The sequence below is a fragment of the Cavia porcellus genome, unplaced genomic scaffold (genome assembly GCF_034190915.1).
Source record: "Cavia porcellus strain 051 isolate PalLab524CR breed Dunkin Hartley unplaced genomic scaffold, mCavPor4.1 scaffold_20, whole genome shotgun sequence".
In the NCBI taxonomy this organism is placed as follows: domain Eukaryota; kingdom Metazoa; phylum Chordata; class Mammalia; order Rodentia; family Caviidae; genus Cavia; species Cavia porcellus.
The window spans coordinates 1410277-1434391 of NW_026947503.1; the positions used below are offsets into that span (position 1 = coordinate 1410277).

The following is a 24115-nucleotide window of genomic DNA, read 5'->3' on the forward strand; positions in this document are numbered from 1 at the left end:
CACACTCTACCACCTCCTGGGAACCTGGGTTAGGGAAAACCCAGGTGCCTGACCCATTTCCCTACCCTGTGGACTGTCAGCCAACGTGGGAAATGCGTGGGATCCCACAACCCGCTCATCCAGAAAACCCAGGAAAAAAGAAAGCTGAAGGAGCAAAAGACAATTTCTGGCCTCCAGCCCAAACAGAACAAGTCCAGGAGACACTGACATGGAAGAGGAAAGTTGCACATTTGAAATTTCTGGGATCACGGCAACTGCAGTAAAGAAACTACAACAAGAGGTTGTAAAAGAAAATAAATACGAAAATATCACAAATAAAGAAAGAAATCACAAACATAATGAAAGGTTTGCTGAGCATATCTAAAGAAGACATAGATTTTAAAAAGAGCAGAGGAGAATGAGGGAAGCCTTGGGTGAACAATGCAGGAAAGAATCACAATGTATGAAACAGATTCCAAGAGATATCCAGGAAGTTGAGACCGGCAAAAACACTTGAAAGAAACTGAAGATAGACTTTCAGACTTTGAAGACAGAATTTCAGCTAGCGATGATTAAAGAAAAGATCTCTTAAAAGTAACAAGGACCTAGGAAATAACAATTCAACGACTGCAAGACAATGCAAAGGAAAATAGTTTAAGAACAATAGGTGTCAACAAAAAAGCAGAAATGAACACAAATGACATAAACAGACTATTTATGGAAGTAATAGCAAAAAACTTTCTAAACATGGGGAAAAAAACCTGGCATACAGGTAGGTGAAGTATATGGAACTCCAATTCCAACTAACCATAACAAAATGAATCTACACCCAGACATATAAGGATCAGGATCCCAGATATTCAGCACAAGAACGGAATATTAAAGGCTATTAGAGAAAAGAAACAGATGAGCTATAAAGGAAAATCCATCAGAATCATAACAAGCTTCTCAACACAAACCATCAAATCAAGCAGCACTTGGGGTGCAGTGTTTCAAATCTTGAAAGAAAACAACTTCCTTCCCATATTGATGTAACCTGCAAAACTATGTTTCAAAACTGATAGAAAAAGAAGATACTTCCATGACAAAAGACAGCTGCAAGAATTCATGGCCACCAAGCCAATCATACAAACAGCGCTGAAGGATATTCTAGAGAGAGATGAAAATAAACATGGCCCCGGGAACAGCGGCAAAGTGGGATCACCAAGCGGGGTACGCAATTGAATGGGAGGGAAAAGTAGGGAGCCACCAGCAGGTAAAAGCATGGCAGACATGAGCCAATGCATCCTGGTAGTCACCATGAACGCAGATGGTCTCAATTCACCAATAAAAAGAAATATAGGGAGAGTGACCAAGAGACAAGATCCACCAATATACTGTATACAAGAAACCCAGTAACTTGAAAGGAAAGTCATTGATTGAAAGTCAAAAGAGAGAAAACAATGCTCTATGCAACAGTGAACCAAAGAGGGGTAGATTGCCCATCAACTGCAGAACAGGTAAGAAAGATATTGTATTTTTATGCAACAGGAAGAAGGCTAATCACGAGGCTTTTGTAGATAAATAGATGTAACTTGTGATGATGCTCTTTGGTGAAATGGTTCGAATTCACATAGGGGAACATCATGTTCACCCTAGCATAAAACTGAAGGAGTCAGTGGGATCCAAAATGTATAATAGATATTGCGAGTGTCTAAAAAGGGAAGGTGGTAGCCATTATTAATTCCCTATTATTTTGTTTGAAAGTCCTATATAGTTTTTATTGTTTTATTGGGTTTGGTTTTATTCTATTTTGTTTGATTTGATTTGATTTATATCTGATGGTATGGGCAACTTTTTTGAAGATAACGGGATGTATTATGATAGCCATTGTTGATTTCCTATTATCTTGTTTTGAAGTCCTGTATCACTTTCACTGGTTTGTTTGATTGGTTTTATTCTGTTGTTCTATTTGATTTTACTAGGTCTGATGCTATAGGTGGCTATTTTGAAGATAACAAGAGGCTTTATGGTAGCCTATTATCTTCTTGTTATTTTGAAATCCCATTGTCACTTTCACCATTTTTTGATTAATTTTCTTCTCTTTTATTTGGTTTGATTTTAATCAAAGGATTAAAGATGCTATGGACAGCTATTTTGAAGCTAATAAAAGGCATTATAGCAGGCAGTTGATTTCCTATTGTCTTGTTTTGATGTTCTATATTGGTTTCACTGTTTTGTGTTCATTGGTTTTATTTTCTCTGGTCTTATCTCTTAAAAATAATTTTTTTGTACTGGGGATTTTCACACTTGCCAGGTGGATGCTTATGCCACTGAACTAAATCCCTGACTCCCAAAAATAAATTTTTTTTTAAAAAAGAAAGCAAGTACATCCACTACCCAGCGAATTAGATTTTAAATACTTATATCCACTCAAAATCAGCAAGCATTCAGAGAAGCAAGAGAACTCAACCCACACTAAAAAGAAAAACCAGGCATTCAAAATCACCTGAGTGAGACATGATAAAGTTAGCAAACAAGACAGTTTTCATTCTCTGCCACACATTCAGGAAGTCAGAGGAAATACTGAGTGTGAAAGACATATAAAAAATCAATCAAAGTGCTAGAGTTGAAACTATACTGATAGATTTGAAAAATATAGTGGATAGAATTAAGAGCAAATTAGATATTGCAGAAGAAAAATAATGAGTTAACTTGAAAACAGTATCACAAAGTATAGGTATTTTTGAAAAACAAAAATTCTGAAAAACCAGAGAGCAGTAGGGAGCCATGGGCCAACTTTAAGCAGCATAATTTTAAGGTTTATATCTAGATTTCCTCCCAAAGTATCATGTGTTCATAGGTGGGGCTTTTGGGAGATGATTGAATCAAGGGTGTGTGATGTTCATCAGTGGATTAGTTCACTAATGAGTTTACAGCTAAATGTGATTTGGCTAAATGTGATCATTGGAGGAGGTGGGTTGCTGGGGCATGACCTGGAAGGGTCTATTTCTCTCCCTTAACATTTCTCTGTCTGCTTTTCACTGCCATGTCTTGAGTTAGTTTCCCTCTGCTATGCCCCTCTGCCTTGGAACTACCGATAATGGACTGAAACATCTATAGCAAGCCAAAGTTGACCTCTCCTTTTTTTTAATTTGTGGGTATTTGACATTGATTCTTAGCAATTAGAAAGTAACTGAGACAATAATGTACATCTGTTTGGACTAACTGGACAGAGGAGGAAATATGTAAACATTATATGAGAACGATAAATTCCACTGTTTCATTAGTGTCCACAGATCTCAAAAACAAGAGACATGAAGAAAATACAGCAAATTACATAATTAAGTTGCTTACACCAGAAATGAAGAGAATAATCATTAAAGCAGCCTATTTAAAAGACATTTTAAATAAAGGTAATGATGATAGTAGAACAGCTTCCTTAAAGTACCTAAAGCATGGGCCAAGAATGCTATATCCAGAAAACATATCTTCCAACAGTGAAGGTAAATGTAATGCAACCTTCCAACAGGTGAAGAAGAAAAATCATATAATCATACTAATTCACAGAAAAGCCCATATGGTAAAACCCAACATGTGCACGATAAAAACTCTCAGAGAGGTAGGAAGAGAAGAAGACCCTCCTCAACGTGGTAAAAAGCACATACATAAGCCTTCTGAGAACATAATGAGGAATGACAGGCACTTCCCTAAAGTGAGAGGGGAGGCAAGGATGTCCACTCTTAGCACATTCACTCACCATGGTAACGGGATTCTTGCCAATGTGATAAAGCAAGAAAAAGAAATGAAAGACATTGAGATTGCAAAGGAAGAATTTTAAACGTCCTTACTTGCATATGACATGATTATCTACACAGGAAATAGCAAAGAATCTATAGGAAGCCCTCTGGGACTAACAAGTATTCAGCACACATATGTGTATTTATTTCATTGTATATTATAACAAACCACAGATTGGGAGAAAATACAACCATGTATTTGACAGAAGGTCAAATTTGCATCTAGTTTAAACAATTTTTGGAACCTGGCAGTAAACAGCCAACAAAGACAGAAAACAATCCATTAAAGAACAGAGGACCTGAAGAGCTGTTTCACTGGATACACAGATGTACCTAGACACACATGAAATGATGACAGCAACCATTAATATATATGTAAGCCACAGTAAAATATTACCATGTCTATCAGAGTGCTATAAGTAAAAAATGACTCACCTGTCACTGGTGGGAATGTAAAACGGTGCGGCAACTCTGGGAAATCCATAGATTCTTAGAAACTAAAAGTAAACTTTCCATATGACTTGGCAGTTGCACTTGTGGGCCTTTCTCCCAGAGAAATGAAAATTTATGGTTGCTAAACCCCACGTACCAGGTTCACAGCAGGCTTATTCATAGTAGCTAAAAAATGAAGAAAAGGAAACCCCTCAAACAAGCAAATATCCTTGAGCAGATGAGTGGCTACACACATTGTGTCCCCTCACACACCATGGACACAACTTGGGAGCACAAAGACGGAGCTGTGGAGACCGTGGTGACCTGGGAGGGTCTCACAAAGCTGTGCCAAGTGAGCAAGGTCCAGCTCATGGCCATAGGCTTTGCTAACCCACTGTGGGTACGGGGACAGGGCCGAGGCTGCAGCGGGCCTGAGGACACTGTGAGGCCATTGCCCCAGATCTTGGTTTTGGTGGTAGTTACATGAATCTTTGTGGGAGAAGAATTGCACAGAGTGGCACATACTGACACACGCACATGGACTGGGGCTCAGGAGCTTTGTAGTACACCTGCAGGAAGGACCTGGCATGGGGCAGGAGGAGAGTTCAGCTCTGTAAACTGCACCAGTGTCAGCTCCCCACGCTGGGTAGGAGTGGGGAAATTATGGAAAAGTTTCGGTAAGACCTCCCTGTACTTCAAAATTTTGTATTTTCAAATTCTTGTAAGTTTATAATTATTTACAATAAAGTAATGAGATGAAAATAGGCAAAATAAAGACTTTCTATGTACACAAAAACAGAAACAATGCAACACCACTAGACCTGCAGCACACACAGTCCAGGAAGAGAGCACCCAGGGAATCGCCACAGCAGACAGAGAAGGCGAGCTGCACAGGTGACTGGGAAACGTCAGATCCTCGCTATGTATATCTCTTTAAAAGATAATTGACCATTTAAAGCAAAATATAGCAATATACTGTAAGTCCCATAGCACACACAGAGGTATCATGTTGGATAACAGTAGCACAAAATCCAGAAGTGGGGAAGTGGTAGTTCACAGTCAAGGTTCCTATACCCTGCATGTGACTCAGTGTCCCCTACAGTTGGGCTGTGGCTACACAGATGGCACTAGGCATAAGCCCTGTAGCAGGCACTAAAGAAGCATGGCAGAGTCAGAGTGGAGGAGGAGGAGGAGGAGGAGGAAGAAGAGAAAGAGGAGGAAGAGGAGGAGGAGGAGGAGGAGGAGGAGGAGGAGGAGAGACGAAGAAGAAGAAGAGCAAGAGGAAGAAAAAGAGTCATAAAAATGCCTAAAGAAGGCAGAATAAGTGGGAAGAAGAACATACAGATCAAATAGGAAACAACAAGATGGTAGGTCTCAATCTAAACATCTCAATAATTATACTAAATACAATAGTCTAAAACCACATTGAGAGGGAGAGACAATGATATTGTATGAAAAGGGGCAAGACTACATATATACAAAATGCTCTCTTTAGATCGAGATATAAAAAGGTTAAAAAGCTTAAAAATGAATTCATGTATGTCATGCTAACATCAATCAAAAGATTAATTAATATCAGGTAGACTTTAAATTAATGAGTATAGTATTATCAGAGACAAGGTGAGCAAATTTCTATTAGTAAAGGAGTCAATTTGGAGCTCATAAGAATTCTAAATAACCTATACATAGACAAACAGTAGAACTTGAAAATACATCAAGCAAAACCAGGTGTAACTGCAAAGAGAAAGAAAGAAATAAAACCGTGATAGTCGGAGAGCTAAGTGCTTTTCAATAACTGATGTATCAAATAAGTAGAAACTCAGCTAGAAGCCAGAAGATTCCAGCAGCACAATCAAGCAGGTGACCTAGCCGGGATTGCAGAACACTCCACTCACCCCTAGGACTCACACACTTTTGTCACATGGCTGGGATCGTTAGCCAGACAGCAGAGATGCGGGGCCATGTCTTAGTAGATGAAGACACTAAAATTTGTGCAAACTATGCTCTCTACACAACAATAATATTGAGTTATCGGGAAAATCTCCAAATATTTGAAAGTTAGCACACTTTCAATGGGTCAAAGAAGTCAAATGTAAGTTAGAAAGGACTTTGAATTTTCATGAAGTGAAAACAGTATCGTAATCTGTGGTCTAAAGAGCAAAGCAGCACGCTAAGGGAAAGCCAAGGCCCCAGGCCTATTCAGGAAACTTCAGATCAATGACCTCGGCTTCTGTCTTAAGAAATGAGGTAATGAAGAGGCAATGAAACTCACGTGGGCAGAGAAAAGACAGTTGCAAAGAACAGTTTATCAACAAAGTCCAATGTTGCTCCTTAGAAATGTCATCAAAATTGATAGTCATCTGGTCAGGTCAGTCAAAGAAAAAAGAAAATAGCCAAAGTCACAAGTCAGGGAGAAGACATTGGTTCGGATTCTAAGACTATTAAAAGGAACAGGAACATTACACATGGCTTGCTGTCAGTAAAATCTGCAGTTTACATGAAATGAAGTTTTCTTAAAAGCCAGAAGCTACCAAGACACAAACTGTCCAAAAAAAAAAAAAAAAAAAAAAAAAACAACCAGATAACATCGTACCTACTAAAGAAATCAAATTTGAACCTAGAAATCTTCCCACAAAGGAAGCTTGAGGTGCAGATGACTCCTGATAGATTCTAGCAGAGTTCCACACAAGCTTTTGAACACTGAAGAAGCCTCAGCCCATCCCGAAGCTGCTGTCACTCTAACCCTAAACCCAAAAGCATTAAAAGAGAAGACAGTGGCTCCTGATGGCCTCCAGTCTTCGTGCCACATCGTGGCACCTCCAGGAGCAATTGTGTAACAGAAGTAGATGGAAACAACCCTGGATCCTCCCTTTTCCATCTACTCCGGGGCCTGCCCTGATTCCTTTTCCTACGGCTGTTACCAGCTGCGGTTTTCAGGGAAGGAACAAAAGACGGGAGGGTGAGGAGAGCAGGAGGAAAGGAGTCTGTTAGGAAGAAGGCTCCAGCATGGTTAGACCTCATAGGCATCGGGGAGTCCGGAAAGGGCTCCTGGGTTCACTCGGTCTTGGGCCTCTTGTTCGCAGGTTGGAATTACAGCCACAGAAAGCCATTATTGAAAGTGAAACCACTAACAGTAATGTTACATTAATGAATATTTTAATTCAAACATCTTTTAGCTTGGCATTAAAAGAATCTGCCTCTAATATGTTTGCCATAATTTAAGGAAGAACCAGTTCCTGTAGGGATCCACGCAGCCTGGTCATGTTTCAGGGCCCAGGCTGTGCACCTCTGCGCATAGACTGCGACATGGGGGATGTGAGTGCCGGGACACAGCCCTCTATCTCAGTGCCTGGAAGTCGAGCTCTGTGTGGCCTCAGCCTTGGTCAGGGTTCTCGTGCACTTTTCTTCCCTGTTGCTAGAGAATCACAGCACCCTACTCCAAGAATCACAGAGACTGCAGAGGACACTAGATTTGCAGAGGGATGATGTCCTGTCTCCATACACAGGGACGCTAGGCCTCATCATGAGGCTGGGGAATGATACCTAGTGGAGTTAGGAATGCAGGAGACACAGCAGTCCCTGACACAGTACACCTGCAGGAAGGACCTGGCATGGGGCAGGAGGAGAGTTCTGCTCAGAGGCTGTGCTCAGCGCAGCAGGACCAGCCCTTGAAGCCACTGCCCAGATGCGGGCTGGGTGAGCCCAGGAACAGACCAGCTAGCCTGTTGGGCTGCTCTGCCCGTCAGGTGCCCTCTTGAAAAGCTGGAGAGGCCTTAGTGGACTCCTGTGGAATGGGAGGCTGCCTCCATCCTGCATAGACAGAGAACGTGCAGCCCGGCAGTCAGGATCCAAGGAGCCTTGAGGGCAGACCTGAGGACGATTGCAGGCCCACCCATCTCTCCTTGGGCTGTCTGGGCCTTCATCTTGGAGTGAATTGCAGATGACCAGCTCCTGGATAGTTGTTATTTTACTCTTCAGAGGTGCCCTGCCCTGACAGTCTGGTCTGAGGGACTATCTGTGTGATTGTTGTAAATCTAGGGTCAGCTTGTGTCCCTGCTCTGCCTCAGCCCTCCATGAGTGCTCACCAGCCTCATGGTGAAAGTTCAGGTCCTTGTCACACCACCCAAGGCTCTACAGTCTCCAGCCTGTTGCCTCTCTCATCTGCTACTGTACAACACACACCACAAAAGTGAATGACTTAGGAGGACAAAGCTCAGTCTGCAGCCTGGGGGGAGTTTAGCCAGAACAGCTGGCTCTGGCGTGATCAGCCAGGATGGAGGCCTTGGGCTTGGTCTCTGTCCCTTGTGTGTCTCCACCATGGGCCTTTCCTGGCACACCTACACAGGACACACACTCCTCCCATGGGGCCAGGCTTCCTCAGAGCATGGCAGCCAGGTCCCCAGGCAATCACCTCTCAAGGACACGCAGAAGCAGTGCTGCTATGGCCAGTACCAGCCTGCCCGGGGCAGGGGAGGGGAACGTCCTGTCCCTGGGCACCAGGTGACTAGGCTCATGCCCAGAAATGCTGCCTTGGGCTTTGGGGAGATATAATCTGCTACCTTTTCTCTCCCTAGCCCTGGGGTCACTGCTGTAGAGGTTTGTGGCTCCTCACTGACTCACCTCTGACTAAATGAGTTCCAGTTGCCCTATACTTCATATGGGGAAACTGAGGCCCGGAGAAGTTCCTACAAAGGTTACAGTGGAGATCTCTGCCTCCAGTGTTGGGAGCAGCACAGAGAGTATGGGGTGGGGTGAAGAGGGAACCCAGCCTGAGGGATTTCCAGAGGGCCTTGGGGCACAATAGTGCACACTATGCTAACCTAGAGGCAGAATCACTGGCTCCTGGATCCTGCATGCATTTCTCCCTTAGAGGTTGAGAGACTCGTAATTTCCAGGGATGGCCAGTGCTGAGGAAAACAAGATATTTCTTGGCTGGGGAACACAACTGCTGCCCACAACTGATGGGGGACACCTCCACCTCACTCTAACCAAGGCTTTCACGTGTCCATGGTGACAGCCCACAGAGCAGGTACAACTCTGCAGGGGCAAAGTCAGGGCCTTGCTGTGCCTCCAGACAGAAGCCCCCATCTGTAACAACAGAGCAGTGTGACGGGATGGGGCACTTCTGGGGGGCCTGTGATGCAGGCACAATCGAGAGACCCCGTGAGGCAACTTTCCCCAGACCAGCACACGTGTGGTGTGGTAAATGGACTCAGACACAGGACAGTTTGCAGATGGCTGCCAACTCTCAGCTGGGAAGGGCATCGTGCAGCCTGGGCCGGCTTGGCCTCCATTCTCCCAGCATCCAGGCCCAGCCAGAGCAGGTAGCTGCCATTGGGAAGGGACCACAGAGAGGCTCGCAGCCTTGGCTTCAATCATTCAGGCACCTACCCTGAAGATGTGACTCAAGCCACCCCCAAAATAGATCCTCATTAGCGTTTTTCCTCCTCCTTTTTGGAAAAAGAGGGATAGCTGCTGGAGACGAAAAGTGCAGTAATTAAGCCCATTAGGAACAGTGCAGCTCAGTGTTCACTTGGGACTGCACTTCACGAAGGATCCTGCTCTGTCCTGTCTGGAGGAGGGGCGGTCCCATGCTAGAAACCTGCTGGTTAGAAACCCAGGGCCAAGGGGAGATGGCAGTTGCTGTCTGCTCATACAACAACCAGCTCTGTTCGCAGAACTGAGGCTAGGGGAGCTTTCAGAATGCAGCGCCTTCACCGACACCTCCCTCTGCTGTGCTAGTGTATGTGTGAAGCACGGGTGTGTCACCGGGGGCTCTGTCTGGCCCCATCTGAATGACTCAAGTGCATATGAATTCAAGGACCTTGCTTCCCAGCAGAAACCCAAGATGGACTGGTTCTGCTGGGAGCCATCACAGGCAGATGCCAGGGGTCTGCTTTCTGCCTTGGTGCAAATGAACAGTCAGTCATCTTAGACCTAACTTAATTTTTTTGGCATAAAGAAATATAAATATGATGTGCTTCACATATGTAATTTCAAATTAGGTTAGTGAGCTGGGGTCTGTCTCAGGCATGGATGATTTAAAGGCTGAGCAGGGAAAAGTCTCTTAAAAAGAAAGTTACATTCAGTTGCCACATGAGTAGGGGCTCCATGCCTGGGCATTCACCCAAAGGGCTAAAAACCAGGACTTGAAATATGCCAACACAGATGTGCTCAGAGGATCACTTGCAGTGGCTGCGGTGAGTCTGTTGTGGGTGAGCAGTAAACAGCTGAGGTGCATCTAGGTTGGCACTGGCTGGACACAGGACCGAAATCGCGACACACACCGAAGCAGACGTGCCTCGGAAGCATGCGGAATGCAAGGAGGCAGCCACACACTCTGTTTGGCTCTGTTCCTGTGAAGTGATCAGATCAGGCAAATCCACACACTGACAGGATTAAGCGGTGGCTCCCAGGGACAGCGGGAGAGGAGGGTGGTGTGGGCATTCATTCAGGGTGATGGAAATAGTTTGGAACTAGACAGAGGTGGTGGCTACTGGCTTTGCGAATGTAAAACATACCAGGGAACCATATGCTCTAAAATGGCAATTTGATCTTGTGATTTTTCACAAAAGGAAGAAGAGGAGGAGGTAAGGAAGGAGGAGGAGGAAGAGAAGAAAAACATATCAAGGACTTCTGTATAATGAGGTCCTTGTACCTCAGCTTCACCATGCTGCTGGCTTCCTCTCTGCAGATCTCCTCTCTCTTGGTCAGCTTGTGTACTGAAACAGGCAGTATGTTTTAAAGCACTTGTTTAGCTTTGTGAGGCATGTGGCTTTGACAGGTCCATCCTCCCTGGGGTGTGGCAGTCAGCAGAGCAGCACTTCTGGTGTCCGAGCCTAGGTGGTCCAGGAGCACTTCCTGCTGTGTGGGGATGGGAGGGGTGCAAGGCCCAGCCAATCAGGTAGGGCCCCTGCCTGCGCACATTGTGAGATCTCAGGTAGCCAGTGGCATCTTCAAACATTTGAATTTTTGCTAAGGCTGCACTTGATTGTGAGGAGAAATCTGAAGTTTATCAGATTTGTTTTCCACCCTGCACTGTCTCCAGTGGAGGAATAAAGCAGATATGGGTTTGTCCTAAACGTCTCCGCGTCCTGCTTTTCTCACGGTAAACAAGTCTAAGAACACCTGTGTTTCCTGGAGGCTCCCCAGTGATTTCTGTTGTTGAGAGCCTCAGGCCCCATTGAGCCCCCGGGGAAGCAGCTCAGTTGTGCTCACAGGACTGCTAGAATGTGTTCCACCTGCTGGGCAAAAGCTTCTTGCTAAAAAGAGGCCCGCAACTTATGTAGTCCTACTTTCCTTATTACTCAAAACCAGCCCAAAAGGCACAAAAACTGATAAATAAGGTATTTAAAATTGTATTGTTGAGATTGGGAGAAACAGGGATTTACAAAGCTCACTTTGGAAACAGAGATTCCAACGCACTCTTGCCTAGCACAAGCCACCATCCTCAAAGCTCAGATTCCAGCAGACGGATGGAGAGGATGGAAGCTTCCAAGCTTCCTGCTAAGCCCTTGGCCTCCCACCTGTTCAGCATCACCATTCACAGTAGCTCAGAGACGCTGACAATGGGGACACACCTGTCTCCTAAGCCCTCCTCTGTCACTGTCTCAGTTCCTCCCAGTGGCCTTGTGGCAAGGCTTGCTCCACAATAGTGAAGGCAGGAAATGCACGCATTGCTGTAGGTGAGGGTGGTTCTCTAGCACTTTCAATCTATCTGTTAGTCTCTTGGCTAAAGAAGCCAAGAGTTTTGCATTTTATAATTCCCTGAAGAGAGACTGTTGTTTCAGAGAAATACTTAAGAACAATACTTTCTGTAGAGGTCCCAGGATTCATGTTTGGTCAGTTAGTGGCTAGGTTCTACTTCCCACCCAAGTTCGAAAGAGGCGTTTTGGGTGGGGGAGAGAAGCATACCCGACAGAAGCGAGGGCGAGAGGTGGCACGGAACACACCAGTTAAGCGCAAGCATGTGCTTGCTAAATTGATAGTCAAATCACATGTGAGTATGTGTGTGGCCAAAGCCTCGCCCAGGATATTTTTCCAAGCAAAAATATTTGGCGTAAGTAAAAGTCCCTGCTCCATCTAGCCTGTATGAACAGTTTTGAAATGCTTTCTTTAGAGTGCCGAAGAACTATAGCAAAACCCCACTAATTTCAGACAGGTTTTTCTTTAAACACATCAAGAAGAAAGACAATTGAACAGCAAAACACACTTCTTTCTGTGTTTAAATGATCACATGAACATTCAGCGTTATTGACATGAAATACTTCTTACAGACCACCTAATGCATATGCAATGGCCAACAAAGTTGAGTTTTCCATGCAAGTAATGAATATTACTTGCAGGCTAAGATTGTCCAGCAAAAAAAAAAAAAAAAAAAAAAAAAAAAAAAAAAAAAAAACTGCTTTATTGGATCCATTTTCTAACTACAAAGATAGCCGACACAAATATCAAACACCTCTTTTCAGGTGACAGTCTACTCAGAAATGGTTCATGCAACTCCATGACGGTTAACACAGGGCAAATATCTGGGCTGCAGGGGAGAGGCCTGCGGGCGGGCAGGAGCCTATGTACAACGTGGTCGCACAGCAGCTCTTCACAGTCGTGTCCAAACGTTCAGATATGGCTTTCAGAGTTTTCCTTCCTTCTGTGAGTTAGAAAAGGTAAGACGTAGTCATACACACAAATATGTTAAAGATGATTCTTCCTGTCTGTGACTGTAGCTTTCAACCTCCACCCAAGGTGCAATTCAGGCATTTTCCATAAGGGGGCGTTAACTCCTAAGGCACAAGTACTGTATTAGGTTTAAACATGTTTTAATTAAACCATGCTTTTTGGTTATATGAAACAATAGGTCATTACTAGTAATAGTGTATAATAAGCCGTTAATTATACAAAATGCAGAAGGAAAGCCTACATTAACCTATCTGTTAACAGTAACTAGTCTGACAACACATTACATACACAGTAGCTACATCTGAAAACATAGTATTTGGTAATTGTTTTCTTAGATGAAGCAGAGAGCTAGCTATAAGGCTTCTGTGAAATAACAATCCTATAATTGGACAAATATATTACACTCCCGTTGTAATTTTATTTACAATTACTTCCCAATTTTGCTATGTGGTAACCTACAGGCATTAGAACGCACAGCCACACAATCTAAAGTGCTCTGTAACTGCATGAAAAGAGAAGATGTCACCTACTGCTATTGGGTTACAAACCTCAACAGGAAGGTGATGGAAACCAGGTGTAGACTCAGGTGCGTTCTCCAAGGTGGATACTGATTATTGCTAACATGGAAGCCCTGCTGGGCACAGACTGATCACCACCATCTCTGTCACTGACTACAGATACATAAATATATGCCTATATATTTACACACATGCAAATGCAAATCTATCCTGTGACAGACAGGTTTCCTTTTTGTCCAGTATCCTATTTGTGCTATTTAACTTCCTTGTGCTATGTTCAAAGCCAGATTAAAAACAAGAATTCCCAGCATGCTACTATTAATAATCCTATGGTTTTAGTCACACAGAGGAGGGACTACGGCATGAAAGGGCTGAGATGACAGATTGGAATATCTCTAAAATGCACTGGATAAGGCAACAGAATTGTATAGTACAGCCCAGGAAAAGCTGAAGTAAGCAGGAAGTCATAGTAAGTTTCTCACAACTCTGGCTGGCTTGCCAGAATTCTCTGAATTTATACAAAGGATAAAGCCTCATAATGAAATGTTTTTATAGCTTTTGCTTCTACAAATACTCTCGTGGTAGTAAATCCAATGTTCAGTTCCATGATGCCCTGATGTGGTGGTCTGAGTAAGTAAGGCACTTCTTCCAGTATTGACATCCAGGGTGTGGGAGAGTTAGGCTTGGGGCTGCTTGCATGCCAGGCTCTACCTGTGAGAGCCCATCCCTGGCCTCGCCCACCCTTCTGTGTTCGTGAGATGGCTGTTTATTCAGGAGATACGGTGGCCTGCCTCCCTCCCTCCTTGGTAGAGGGCTCCTTCTGTGTACACGTGGACTCAAGCTCCTAGCGTCAGTCAGTCGGAAGTTCGGAGTGGTACCAGGGCGCGTTCAGTTCAATTCATTACAAGTCCCCCTCGCTGAGGCTCAGCTGTCCCCATGAGCCGAGTCCACAAAGCTTCTGCCAGCTCCAACGTGGCCACCTATGAGTGGAGGCTCGTGCTGGAGAGATCGTTGCGTATGATTTCATTTACTGCAAGAAAATGAAAAGAGAGGAAGCGTTAGGCAAGCAGCATTCTGCAGTGAACCTGGACGTAGACAAGGAAATGCCATCAGCCAGGCTTCTAATCAGTTATGTTCAGCTGTGACGAGGCACCTCCCAAAGAAACCAGCACTTCTCTCCTCCCTTCACGTCTCAGGATGAGGGTCCTGAGCGGGCACCAGCATGGTGGCAAGAAGCCCTGAGACGCAATGCTGCCCGCCTGCGACAGGCACCAGCTGTTCAGCTATTGAGATGGACCTTGGCATGCCTCTCTCGGAGCTTGTCCAGCAATAGAGAGGAGGGTCTCACAGGCACCCCACAGCTGCCTTCTGGGGCTTTTCCTTCACTCTGTTTCCCTGTAGACGGTCCATCATGATGGATACTAGCCATGTGTGATTTTTGGCAGATGGACAGGAAACGAGAATAACTGGCAAAGGCCATCACCACTGAGCTGCACAACATCCCCTCTCCCCACCCCACCTCCAGCTGTGGCCACCTGATCGGCACTGTGATAGGAAATGTCATTAGGCGGGTTGTCACCATGTCCCATTTTCCTAGCAGTGCTGGGAGGTGGGAAGCCTGCACTGACGTCATGGAACTGCCCAGGTTTCCCTTTGCCATGGCTGGAGCGCCTGCGCCCAGATAAAAGCTTGCACCTCCAAGGCCTGGCGTCTAGGGTGGCTTCCTGGAGCCATCAGTGGGTGTGCGTTTCATCACCCGCTCCCTCCCTAGACTCCCTTTCAACACCCCCCCAACTATTTTTAAGAATAACAATAATAAACGTAGATGGGGGAACCAGGAATTGTGTCATGGGAACTGATAACAGAAGGAACCCTGGCCACAAACAAAACACAGGCTTGCCCAGGGGGACTGCCTGGCAGGAGACCCTGTGCAGGGCAAGGTCCCTACAGCCCAGGCCCAGCCACCACTGTCCTGACTGGCTATGCCAGGGCCCGCCAGCGCTATCCTGGGTGGCTCCACTGGGGGCAGACTTCACTAACAAAGACAGAGCACCCAGCTGGTTTCCAGGCTGGCTCCCCACGGTGGGGCACGCGTGGAACTCCTCTGAGGGGATCTTGGCTTGACCTCTGATCACAGAATGCCCACACTAGAAGAGGCCCTTGGCTTTTAGGAAAGAAAATACCAGAAGGAAGGCAGGCTCCCTCCTGCCCTGTGACTCTTCAAAGCCACTAATGAGGAAATAACATAGCCAGGTGCTCACGGCTGGTCCAGGACCAGTGATCAGGACCCAACTTGTCCCCAGAGTACACACGGGGCAGCTCCGCAGCTACCAGCACTTTCCATGGGGTGCGGGGCCACAACACAGCCTGGGAAGCTCTGGGCAGCGGACGCCAGGGAGGGCAGAAGCCATCTCTCTGGCACAGTACGTGTCCCTGCCTGAAAGCCACAGAGCCTTTCTCATCTGTCTCTTGCTGCTGGGCACTGCACAGTGCTGTGCTTGGTTTCTCCAGCTGAGGCAGAGTGTCCAGGGTACCCTACCATAAGGCAGGGTCCCCAGAACTGGAGATGTTTAGCTCTTCAGCCTTCTTTGTAAAAAGGCACATGTCTAATTTATACTTTGCCTCAGCATTGCCACATCAAAGAACATTTGACAAAGAAAAATCACGAATCTCCAGTTTCTTTAAGGTATTTTCTTGGGAAAACAAAGATTTGTATGCAATAAAGATTTCTCATTACCAAATGAGAAGGATTTTTTCTGCTTACCACTCCTTTGGTGAGGAGGTAGAAACACAAGTTATAGCAACAACAACCTCATCCTGTGTCTCTGGTGCCCATGGCAGTTACAAGTTGCAGAGGGCATCCCGTCCATCCAACTCAGGCTCCAAGCCTGGAGCACACTATAGTTTTGGGCACCATTCGTCAGAGCAGATTCCCAAGCAGGGACAGAGTTGGGACAAACACCCGCCCCCAAGCTCCTGGGCCAGTGACCCTCACCTGGATGGCAAGGGGCAGGCAGGCCTGGAAAGATGTCTGCAGGGGCCAAGATGGGGAAAGAAGTCACGTACTAGAGGAAGAAGGCATCTGACTGGCTTTGGGTACTTTTGAACTAGCCCCACACAAGCAGAAGTGAAGAATGTTCAAATGCACTACACCGAGACAGCAAGGGTCACAGTCTCGTTCAAATCCCAGGGAGACCTGAGCGGTGGAGCAGAAGCCTGTTCTAAGTGACTGAGGGTGCAAAGGAGGCCGAGGGGTACTAGCGATGAGGCAGGCAGAGGCTGGAGGCGTCATCATGGTGACAGGACAATACCCTGACTCACGAGGGAAGACTGGGGAGCAGTGATGGGGCACTGGAAAGAGGCCTGGGAAGTAACGACGACGGAAGATTGGGCTGGAGAGGATAATAATGTGATGTGAGGGAGGGCTGAGGGTGGCGATGACATGGAGGGGGGCTTAGAAGTGATAACGTGGGACGGAGAGGGAGAGCCGAGCGGTCATCACGATGGCCTGTGAAGGAGGCCTCAAGGGGAAGAATAGGACGTGAAAGGTCTGACTGGCGATGAGGGATCAGGAGCGGGCCTGGATGCTGTCATGATAACAGGTGAATGAGCTCTGCGGGCGGCTGGGGAGATCCGAGGAGACCTGAGCAACAGTGATGTCACAGGACGGCGGCCTGCAGTCACAACAACGGGACCCGAGGTGATCTGAGGAGTGACAAGGACATGGACACGAGGGAGGGCAGAGGTACAATAGCAGTGCAAGGGAGAGGGGCCCGAGGCTAACAGTGATGCAGGGCAGAGCATTAAGTGGAGCAGCCGAGAAACTTCTAGTCACTCATGACCCTGCAGATCACAAGAAAAGAACATCTGCTTGAAAGGTAAAGGGGAAGAAACATGAGGTACGGGCTTCCCCCTGCTGCCCACTGGGGCACCTGAGCCTCAGAGGGAGAGCCCAGGCGGGGCAGGGGAAAACAGTATTCGAGTCTCCAGCTCCATGGGTCCCCCAGGGGAGCCCAAGGCTTGCCCGTGAGCACTGGATGCCACATGACCTCAGGTGAATGACCAGTCCCCCTCCAGCAGGCTGAGGCGGGAGTGCCCTCTAGGCCGATTCTGTTCTTGTCCTAGCCACACCATGTCTGGCCGGGATGACTGCGTTTTGAGTTCACAGGGAGGCACAGGAGCCGATACACCAGTCCAAACATCCTCCAAGATCTTCCCACATTCTCTGTGGGGCCACGTGGGGCATGGAGCAGCCGAGAGAAACTAAAGATGGGCAACAGTGTCACTGTGTGACCATGGGGTGCTCCAGTTTTGTGGAACAGTACAAAGCACAGCAGGCCGTGGTCCCCATGGCTATGCACACGCAGAGATGCGAAAGGGTCAGGGGCTCTGCCACGACCCTGAGAGGAACCCTGTGCTCCTCTCACAGTGGGCGAAGGGCCCAGCTGAGGAGCGAGGCTCGGCTGAGGGTCTGACCCTCCTTCTGCCCCCACCGCTGTCTTCCATGAAGTCACAGTTCCGGGTCCCTACCAGCCCACGTTGCCCTGAGCTCTGCCAGCTCCTCTGGGTGGCTTTCTGATATGGCCATGTCAGTGACACCCACAGGTTCACACAGTGCCTTCTCTCCACTGATAATTTCCACCTTCTTATTCAGCTTTTCCACCAGCATGAAGGCTTCTCTTTATAGAGGTGTTTTGAACTGCAGGTGACATGTGACCCTCACAACATGCTGAAAGAGGAACCTCTGCTGTGCTTACTTAGTCAGATGTCCCTCAACAGGATGTGGCAAACTGTTAGACCACAATTCAATTTAATAAGAAGGGTTTTTTCCCTCATATTTGATTTTCTCTAAAATGCTCCTAAGGTGGAAACTGTTGGTTTTTTCCTAAAGTGTAAGTGTGGTGGTTTGAATCCCTGTTATCACCTGGGATGTCGGCAGAGCCTGTGTGTCCCTAGGGCTCACGTCCACAGACCCACACTCCCGCCCACCTCTGCAGACATGCCTGGAATTGAATGAGTAGGAAGCCAGCTTTATCTGTTAAATATAAAGACTAGAAAGTTTGAAGTACAGGCAGAGGTTCTGGGTTACGTTCGCAGAACCTGTAAGTCAGGGGGCCTTCCTTCCCAGCGCACTCTTGACTATCCGCACATGAGCTGCGTCAGTCACTAGTGAGGAGTCCTTCCAAACTAAAATAAACGCACTTTCATATAACCAGTTTCTTCATTTTGAGTGCCCTTTTGAAAAAGGCTGACAGTAAAACCTCAGACTACAGAGAAACATCCATAGCTCATCTCTCAAGTTTCACTCCTGGGTTTTTGTATGACTATATTGAGAATAGTGCAAACCAAAAAGGAATCTGTGAGAGTCTGAAAATTATTTCGTATATTTTACCCTTTCAATGCCTAGCTTTCAAGCAAAGGTTCCCCACATTTTTCAGTTGTTGGGTTTTTCAAAGCAACCAAGGATTTCAAATCATTTTTAAGGAATAAGCAAACTTTTTATTTGTCTAACAATCAGGTAACCCTTTGTGGGGTCATAGCCTTCTTATATGTCATTTTTGATCCTTGCAACAGTTGTAGGTAGAAGCAAAGGTAGTGGCCAGTTTGGCCAATAGAGAAGCCACGAAGGCTCAGAAAAGTGGAGTGATTGCCTTTAGATGCCGGCAATGAAGCTGAGACCTGGTGGAAATGGAGCACAGGTAGCCCGCCCTGTGTGCACAGGCTGGCTTCCACTGGTCCTCCCAGGCTGTGGCCTTGTGATCCTGCCAGCAAGTTCACAGGATCACATGTGAATTAAAAATTTAAAAATATATAGTAGTAATAATAATGAAAGAATTCCCTAGGAAAGGCATGAAAGGTCTCAGGTGGTGGCTAGGATGGGATGGGACTAGATAGCTGACTGGGGACGTAGGGACACAAAGCCTCTGGTGTTGGTGGCAACAGCTGCCTCTCCTCCAAACCCACCTTCACAATGTCCCCTTGTCCCCGGCCCTTACTTTTGGCACCTGCATGTACTCCAAGTTCAGGGTCTCTGGGGTGAGGTCAGGTACAAGGCTGCATGTATTGTTACTTTTCTGTGGCATGTGTCTTTTAGAACAACACACCAACATACACACCCACAAGCACCGCCATATACATGTAAACATGGCCTTTTCCTATTTGTGCTAAATATATACATATATTCAGTCACTAGTCATTTCTTCTGTACTAGCTTTTATGTGCTTTAAGTCTTCTTTAAAAAGTGGGGGTGGGAGGAACAACCAAAGAAACCACATGCAGCCTGAACTGCTGCTTATTTTCTGTGGCTTTGTGAGAACAAACAGGACACGTTAGCACTCCTTGCCTAAAACAGCAGGGTGAGCACCCCTTGAAAGGCATCAGTGGACATCCCAGTGCCAGTAGAGATTTGCTGACAACACCAGTTCAGAAATTTCATTCGAAAAGCTCCACAGTGCAGTGGGAGGTTCGGATACTTGGACAGGATCAAGGCTTTGCGGGGAAAGCTCCAGGCCTGACACACCTCTGTGAATTTCTTGGTTTCAATCCCATTTTTTAATTTGACAACAAAATGGCCCCTCTGTTTTCCTGGTCTTGGTCTCTCACCCATCTCCTACCCTATTTCTGCCACGATAGTTAACCTCATGTATCCTGCTGGCCATGGGTCCTAGAGAAGTGACAATGTACATGCCAGTGTTCAGCTGGGCATTGCAGACACTCTGAATAACAGACCAATATATTGCTTCAGATCACAGCAGGAAACAATCACGACGGAGGCCAGCCCTGGATCCTCAAGCTGAGCACATTGTTTGTGATTCAGCACTGTTTGTGACCAGAGTTTGTATAAAAAGGAACTGTGATGGGGTCAGGTGTATAGTTCAGCAGCACAGCACCTGCCTGGCAAGCACCAGGTCCCGAGTTCAATTCCTGCTCTCCCTCTACCTCCCAAAAAAGAACCCTGAGGAGAACAGCAACTCCTAAAAAAACTGGCAAAAACAACACTAGGAAGGGATTGTTTTAAAATCTGACCTCACCTTCTATTTTGCAAATGCATGCATGGGATGAGCCAGGTAAAGCTTTTCAAATGGTAATGAAACAACTTTGAAGCCAACAGTGCCCAAAGAGTTCTCAACTTTAATCAGGCCAGAGTTCTCTTGACTTTTCTGCTGTGCCACTGCAAGTCATAGCTGAGTGTCTGGAGCAAACTGTTGACCCCTGGTGGAGAAGGCTCTGAGACTGTTGTTAGTCCCCACCCCTGCTCCTTGGTTTGCCTCCTGGACTGGCTCTGGTGGTGGGCAAGAATAAGTGCGAATCTCTCCCTCCTATTGCGTCCCAAGCCTTGCTGCTCACACTCTGGGTGTGTTCGATCACTCAACTGACCTCCTAGATCCCATCTGGAGACAGGCTTGACAAGACTCACTTCTGCTCCATGTGCTGGGGACTCCTTCGCTTCCTTGAGGAGCTCCACAGCTTCCTCCCTGTATTGGGGTCACAAGTCAGGAATGGAGGTGGGTGCATGGCCTACCTCCTGGGAGATCACCTGATGCTCACAAGTGCCTTCTGCGTGCAGGATGATTGACAAAGGGGCCTTGGCCTGTGCAGGTTTTGGAGGTAGATGTTACCTGTGTCTTATTTGGGACAGTCACAAGATCTCACACAGCAGGGGATGGGCAAGGGTGGTGGCACTGCTGTGGGAGGGCCTTGCTGGGGGTACACTTGAGCCCAGTGTGGGCTCAGTGAAGGGACCCGAGCCTTTCCCAGGTCTCTATGATGGAACAATGTGCCTCAAATGCTCCATCAAGCAAAGTCCTCAGGTGCTCTGATCGCCCTGCTTTAGGAAAGATATGTGCACTCACACTTTCTGGTGAACTTTCGGTTTACCTGTTGTCGGAAAGAGAAAGATGAGCCCAAGCAGCTGAGTGGAAGTCACAGGGTCTAACGCGAATGCAAAGCAGTGCGGAACCGCACGGCAACGCCCGCGCACAGGGCTTAAAATGGTGCCTTTGCAGGGCTTCTCTGCACTGCCATGCTTTACCTCCAGATTTCCCACCACGCACATGTGAACCTTTTGTTACCAGGACAAATATAAGCACAGGGCTTTTTAGATCAGTGCAAATATTAGCTTTGTTTTTCCTTCCCAACGTTAGCCAAATCATGAGAGCCGATGGGCAAAACAATGGAAAAAGATAGTTTGACAAAACTGAGCTGCCGCTGCCTTGCTCCCCATGCACCAGTGCGGTCCCGTCCATCCTGTTTCCTTCAGGGAACTCGTGGGAGGACAGGCAGTGGTCTGCGCAGGTCAGAGGCCAGCTAACACCCCTCAGACCTGGGGAATGTGGAAGCCAGTAACACAGAGCCCGAATTTTCTCCACGGTATTCAGACCTGCCTCATTCAGATCTAGTCTCTTCGAAACTGGATTCAGAGTTAGAGAGGGAGAAACTTCATTCAGCAATGTCAACCCAGATACAGTATTTAATCCTTGCTTTTAAAAAGTTTAATTTGTCTTGCCAAAAAATACTATTGTGTCAATTTTTTAAATCACAACTTTTCACATGGGTAGTGTTAGCTTAATGACATAAACACACTGGAAAGCATATTTAGTTGTCAGGTGAGCTTCAGTAAGGAAAGTAATCATGCCATGAACCTCAGAAACCAACAGCAGGTACTTGTCGGTCTGAGCAAACTGGCTGCTCCCCCAGATAGTCATGTGTTCGTTTCTGGTCGCAGGAGACTTCCTCAGAGCTGTCCTTACCCTGTCTCAGAAGCAGACCTAAACGAGCTCTTCAGGCCCACACTCAGCGTGTCTGCTGCTTCCCACAGCAAGGCCTAGGCACTGCACACACACAGATTCCCCTGCCAAGCTCACCATCGCAGTCCACGCTGTGCAAAAATAATTCCACAGCACAAGCTAATTGCCTCTTGCTTATTCACTTTCCTCTGAGGGACAGAAAAAATGCTATTTTTCATAGACCTCAAGTCATCAAGAACATTTTTAAGAGAAGCCAAAATAACTTTTTGGAGAGCAAAACAAAACAGGAAGAACATTCTTTCCCATTCCTATAACTAAAAGATAATTACAAAAAGTATTTGCTAACCTTCCCAGAAAGTATACCTTTAGCTAAAGTTAGGAGTGTAACCTAAGAGGATAATGACTTAGGTAGACACAGGCAGAACCAGAAATACCTCAGGCTGAATCCTATTCTTAAATGACCAACTTCTAAGAGTATCCAAATTACATCTGCTGTACTAAACTTGTATAATATTTAATAATTCTTGGAATGGGAAGCCATTTGATGGTGGTTAAAACTCCTAATGAACATATAGATTTTCACTGCTGTAATTTTCATTACAAAGGGGATGATAGATGTATTTACCCACTCTTTTATGGTTTCAATGAGTTGCTGAACATACAGTTTTCAATTTTTCCATTCGCTGTACATATTTAGACTTATTTGGTTCCTATTTAAGGTACCATAGTAGGTATGAGCTAACGACATACAAAATATTATAATTAAAACCACAAATCAGAGATCAGAAAGTAGGAATGAGAGAAGAAACTGCTTTTGTTCCACTGTACGTGTATGTGGTCCAGGGCAAGAGGCAGCTTAGCTATGTGCACCAAGAAAACTGCAGAGCTACCTCTTACGTGGGTTTTCAAATTTCTTGAGAAGAGATGACCTCTTAGAAAGTCTACCATAAATATTTCCTCCTTCACACGGGTTTTCGTTTGCTACCAGCTTCTGTCTGGTAGCCTGCACGGCCATGCTGCCCCAGCACCCCAGGGATGCAGCAACACGCTAGCAAAATCGGGGCTAAGGGCATGGGGACCTCACCCTGCGTGCGCTGTATCTGAAAACGCAAAGTTGCAGTGTCCCCCAGAATTTTATTTTCAAAGATGCTTTGGGAAGCAGTGAAACAGCACGGCTTCTTGACTTTCATTAAAAAGTAAGCTCTTGTCTTACTCCTGTGTCCTGGGCCTATCTCAGCCTTCATTTATTTTTATCTTTTAATCATAATAAGCCACTGCCACGGGGGCTGCTATTTTTGGAAGGGGAGAATGGGACAGAGAAGGGCCTGAGTGACAACAAGTCACAGTTTTAATAAAACATGACCCTCCATCTGGAGTGGGGCTGGCGCTGATGAGCTCTACTGTTAGGCGGGACTGTCAGCCGTTAAGACAGAATGATTTTCCTACCTTAAGTGCCTGCTTCCCTATTTAGCCTGAAAACTCCAGAGCATGCAAAAGTGGTGGAAACTCCAGCGAGGCAGGGCGCAGGGCTGGCCACGTGGCCAGGAGGTTCCAGCAGGACCGTCCTTCCAGCCTCCCATCTGATGCAGGCTGGAGAATGTTTCCATATTATCCGGCTACTATTTTATCTATGCTAAAGCCCCATTCAGCAACTATGCACCAAGATCATTAAACTACCAACAAACATTTTTTTCTAGGACTTTCTTTGCACTATTAGAAAAATATTTTTTCCCAAATTATGAAATCACCAGAATTAACCTCACTAAAAAAAATTTTTTTTTAATCTAAAAGTCCCTTTTAATTACAATCAATGGACCGAAGCACAGTGCCCAGCACAGGTTTCAAGCGTTTCTTCCTCCTGTCATTTTACTGTGGAGACACAGAATTTTTCTCTGGCTACTTCCGGCTGAGATTGAGGTACTTGATAGAAATGACACTAAAAAGTCTCCCAATTTAAGAATGCAGTAAATGAGAAGTTTAAATA

General features: G+C 46.1%; 1 protein-coding gene across 7 annotated transcripts in view; it reads right to left on the reverse strand.

Moving 5' to 3' along the window:
* Positions 1-12580: 12580 nt before the first annotated feature.
* Positions 12581-24115, reverse strand: part of Nfatc1 (nuclear factor of activated T cells 1) — a 110089-nt gene continuing 98554 nt past the window's right edge. For all 7 annotated transcript variants that reach the window (XM_063231405.1, XM_063231406.1, XM_013145198.3 and 4 more), the window contains one exon: positions 12581-14414. In XM_063231405.1, the coding sequence (XP_063087475.1) occupies positions 14365-14414 (50 nt within the window). In that variant the 3' untranslated portion in view covers positions 12581-14364. The remainder of the gene's footprint in view (positions 14415-24115) is intronic.